We start from the raw sequence: 4,869 nt of genomic DNA, 5'->3' as shown, positions 1-4,869 counted from the left end.
AAGTTGCCAGACAGAAAACAGAACAAAATGATTTCTCCTAACCCTGCCATGTTTGTTTCGCTGCAAAAGAGCTTTCCACCTGCACTCTCCTTTTCTCATAGATATTCCTTTTATTGTTGTTGCATGTGGAAAGTCTTTGATAAATGGGTACATAATTCAAACAAACGGTTACAGCTTGGGGTGTGAAGGCTTGTTCAGCATGTTTTTGTTTGGAACCAATTTAACTGAGTCTTATCTTTCCAGGAGATAACATAATTCAAGGTAAAACAGGTGCAGACATTTCAAATCCCCTCCTTGGCACTTAATAGTTGCTTTTCTTAATACTAGCAGCTGGAAGGGAGACAGTTACTTGGTGTATTTTGAATTAAAAGAGGGAGTCAAGTGTAGCATAAGGTAGGATATTGCCAATGACTACAAAATCCTCTTCTCTGTTTGAAGTACCTGCCTTTACAGTGGTGCCTTTAATTTCTTGGGTGTGATGGCCTCTGGTCAGCTGCTTGTGAAAGCAAGCCCAGGTTGAATGGTGGTTACAGTAACTATCCTGTGCCCTGGTAGGCAGAGTCCAGTGTGTTCCTCCCTAACACCCAAGTCACAGCCATTGCAGGTCCTCAGCTGGTACCTGCTCGAGTTTAAACAGGAGAGCAGGAGCTTCATAGCTGCATCTTAACTCAAGTTGCACTGGAAATGTATAATCAAATAATGACTTATCACTACGTGTGCTATCTGGGTTGCAGGGTAAAGCTTGGGAGAGAAATTAAAGGTACATTTTCAATCTGAACAAAGGATACTATGCCAGACATTTAAATCATGTGAGATTCTTTTCACTGCAAGGTTCGGCCAAGCTGCATAGAGACAAATACAACTAAGAACTATAATGGACACCAAGACAAAGGCATTGTACTGAACTGAGTTCAGATTTGTCTTAGAGACATGCCCATAACCTTCTTTTCTAGCACATATGAAGTAGTTACTCTTCTTGGAGCTAATGGCCATGTCTGCAACAGGAGAGGAGATCACCTAACCAGCATCCTTAAGAGCATTTCGAAAACTGCCAAAGTTAATGGGCAAAACAATAGGAGTAGTTGTGGGGCTGCAAGGGACAGGCAGCTTAGCTCTGGGAGGTGGAAAGGCAGTGGCTTCTGGAACAGCAGGGCAAGAGCACTCTGTCCTAATGCAAAACTCCAGGTACATGCATACCAACCCCCACGCTCTCATCACAGCTATGACTTCTACCTTAGTTGCTGTCTCATTCTGCCCCAGCACCTCCTAGGGGGTGGGGTGGGGGAACAAAAGCAAAAAGACCCCTAGTGGTCTAGTGATTATGGGAGAAGAGAATACAAGTTTCTTTTGCAAGGGACTGGAATGTACCAACTGAACAGAATGACGTGTGTCTAAATGAGGGCACCAAATGCCTGTGAAGCAAAATTTCAGGGCCTGGTTAATGCAACATGCCATTCAAATGGGAATGTTTAATTGTGGTTAAAATAAGCAGGTGCCTTGGGCTGGTCCATCATTAGGTTGTTATCCTTCCTTTTTATTTATGGTATAGTATTTTAAGCCCTTCTAGAATGAACTGTAAGTTGAAGTCAGGATTAAGTGTTTTCATGAGTAGAACCCAAGATTCTACTCCTCCTTCCTGTCTTGGCTGCTTATACAAAGAAAATTGTCTGTCTTGCTGTCAGACAAAAATGTGAGACCTGAGTCCTTTGCTCAACACTGGAGCTAGCAGGTTCAGCCCCTGCTTATTTTATATAATGTTTCCCCCACACCTCTCCTGTGAATATTGCAGTTCAGAGATCTAGAACCACCCCATACTCTGAACTGTGGAGGAAGGAAGGGGAAAAATTACTTGAATGGTATTTATACAGGCTATTCAACTTATATGATTATGTAAATATCAGCCTATGTCTCGAATGATCCTTGGTACTTTAACACCAGAACAGGAGTAACAGCATCAATTCTGAAGGGAGCTCTCGGTTACCCTCCAGCAAGGAATCACACTGCAATGGGAGCCACACGTCTGATAGCACAGAAGAGAATTTCCCTGTAAAATGTACAGATGAACCAGAAGCTAGTTCTTATCACCTCACCTCTTACAGCAGGCTGGTTGTAGTTCTAACAGCTCTGATGTTGTTTGCATCTTGCGGATGTGTGGTTGTTCCCATAGGCCTGTGGCTGTGTAGAGAAACTGCTTACTAAAACATGGGTATTTTTTAATACAATTAAAGCTTACATTTTTGAAAAGGCTGCTGTCTTGTCTTTGCTACCACTCAAGAGAAAAAAAAAAAACCAAACAAACTACCACGTTGCTGATTTTATTACAGACGCATCAGCTTGAGGAAAGAGTTCTCAGTTGGTGAGAACTGCCCCTGATTCAACAAGCCAGTGGCTGCAGAGCAACGTTCCAGGCATCTCTGTGGCAAACAAAAAGAGCAGAGCATAGCCAACATGTTTCTTGGAGAGGGAGTGCCCAGGGGTCCACTGAGCCTTCTTAATTGCTGCAGATTAAAAGCAAGCACAACAGACGCCCTATCACCAGTGTACCTATTACAAAGAACTATCAGGCTTCTACCCCTCTCAATCTTCCTCGCACTTGCTCCAATAGCTGAGGTCACTGGTTCCTCCACAGCATAGTCAAGGGAAGGACTATTCAAGCATTCAGCCTGGTTCCAGCATCATGCAGAAAACCAACCCTACTTCCCCTTTCAAAGCATGTTTTCCTGTAGGAAGTCTCCAGCAGAGGATGCTGCTGCAGCAGCGTGCAGCCAGGATAGTCTTAACAAAGCTGCTGCAAGTCAGTTCACTCATGTCCTTATTTTGATTACAGCAAAGAATCAACAAGTGAACTTAGATCACAGTGTAACAATTGCGTACAAACAACAAATCACATCAAAGGATCAACTTATTTTCTTCCAACAGGCAAGGCAGAATCCTGTCAACTTGCCAGTTATAGTAAGAAGTGCAACAGATAACCATGCCTAAGTCAAGAATAAGTTCTTTCAGCAATTTAAGCTATAAGCAAAAGCTCAGAAAAGCAACAAAACTAACTGGTACTGAGACTCAAGGGCACATAGGTTGCATAAGGAGTGGTGAGCACGGTTTACATTAGAGAAGAGCAACCAGACACAATGAATAATAGAAGTTATTTGGATGCCCTTATTTGTGTTATACTATGACAGGAATAAAAGGAATACTTACCAAAATAAAAAAGGCTCATTTGGCTTGTTTAACAAGTCTTTCCACATGTACTTCATGGAGCTTTGAAACAATGATGACATTTCCCAATTTGCTTCTGTCTAATATACCTAAATTCAATCAAAGGAATATATTTCTACTATATTATTAGGTGGAAATCTGTGCTGTTTAATCTGGTAAGATGAAAAAAACAATATAAATATCTTACCCAGATACATGCAGCAGTTTTTAGGCTTCCTCTGAACTTAGTGTCACCAATCTCCAGTTTGTTTTGTGATGGAGTAGATAACGAACCACTGGTTTTAATGTGGCAATTCCAACTTTTCATAGACAGCCCTACTCTCCCAAAATGAATTTTTTCCAAGATCCCAGGTTTTGTGATATTTATATACAGGTAATATAGACTTAAACTCTTAAAACACAAGAACAGGTGTGCTTTCATTTTACTTTAATATACAATTGCATTAAAGCAGTAGCATCTGGCACACAGCACTCAGCCTGCAGTGCTGTAAATGGAACACTGATGACTTCTTGGGGAAAAAAATAAAAAAAAAAAGATGCCATCAAGTTAACATGCATTTCTCAGAACTTTCAGTTGCATTTTTAACCCCTTCGAGACTCACCAAATCAGCCACTTCCAATGGAAGTACCTTAGTATATTATATGTATACAATATAAAAACAGCTTATTAGTCTGGTGGGGTTAATCAAGGTAGTGAGGTCTCGTGTGCCTTGAAGAGACCCTTTGACATGAATTCTCATTGTACTGCATGGAGCATCTGGTCTCTCACTCTGGGGTCACAGAAGAACCGGAGTTTCCGGGGTAACAGCTTCACCTCCACGGGCATAGCTTCATACTCCTCATTATCAATGCCAAAGGTTCCCTCCATGCCCTGTGTGCGGGTAAAAGTGTGGATCAGGGTTACACGCCAGACCTTATTTCAGCAGTGCTCTAACACTGACACCTGATTTTACTAATAGGCTACAGCTGAATACTTGGCTGCGTCTTAACCAAGATAACCCCCTGCCCCTATGCCTTCCCACTTGGTCTCAACAAGACCCTGGGAGCTATCCTTCACTGCAGATAATATAGGAAGATCCTGTTGTGTAAGATGTTACCTCACTGAGCTGCTAATTGGTGATAATTAAATGCTAGGGAGCTTTAATGACCCACATTGTTTATACTGAAGGATTCTTTGCTATTGGAGCTACAATTACATGCACTTAGATCTGGGTCTGCCAGTGGTGATGCAAGCTGATCTGCAAAGCGCCTGTTAAATAACTCCCATTAACTTCATGTTACAAACACCTTTTGGTATTGTTTTACTATATTGATCTGAAACCTGAGATTCAAAGTAATTCACAGGTCAGGAATTACTCAGCAGCAGAATTTTCTTAAGTGTTTTCTTTAACTCTGATGAAGTTGCCAAGGCTTGAAGCCATTCATCAAAGCAGCAGGTTGACTTTATCTAAACAAGCGTGGTGACTGCTCTTCAGGCGCCTGACTGAAGGCAGGGCTGTCATGTGGATACTCAAACTAGCTCCAAGTGGACTCGCACACCAGAACAGCACAGATAAAAGTAGCCTAGGTTCTGGAATTCAGAGGTACAGAAGTCCACCTGGATCAGCATATCCTGCTTCTCCACAAAGCTGGTGGGCCTCGGGTGAGCCGTCA

General features: G+C 42.1%; 1 protein-coding gene across 1 annotated transcript in view; it reads right to left on the bottom strand.

Moving 5' to 3' along the window:
• Nucleotides 1-3,935: 3,935 nt before the first annotated feature.
• The window catches only part of AGK (acylglycerol kinase), a gene marked incomplete at its 5' end in the record, with an annotated part of 29,420 nt that continues 28,486 nt past the window's right edge, over nucleotides 3,936-4,869 (bottom strand). The window contains one exon of the mRNA XM_008939555.1: nucleotides 3,936-4,087. Within this exon, the coding sequence (XP_008937803.1) occupies nucleotides 3,953-4,087 (135 nt within the window). The remainder of the gene's footprint in view (nucleotides 4,088-4,869) is intronic.

The sequence above is a fragment of the Merops nubicus genome, unplaced genomic scaffold (assembly GCF_000691845.1).
Source record: "Merops nubicus isolate BGI_N331 unplaced genomic scaffold, ASM69184v1 scaffold6860, whole genome shotgun sequence".
In the NCBI taxonomy this organism is placed as follows: Eukaryota; Metazoa; Chordata; class Aves; order Coraciiformes; family Meropidae; genus Merops; species Merops nubicus.
Note: the sequence above shows the minus strand (reverse complement) of the source record. Positions and strands in the feature narration are given on the sequence as shown.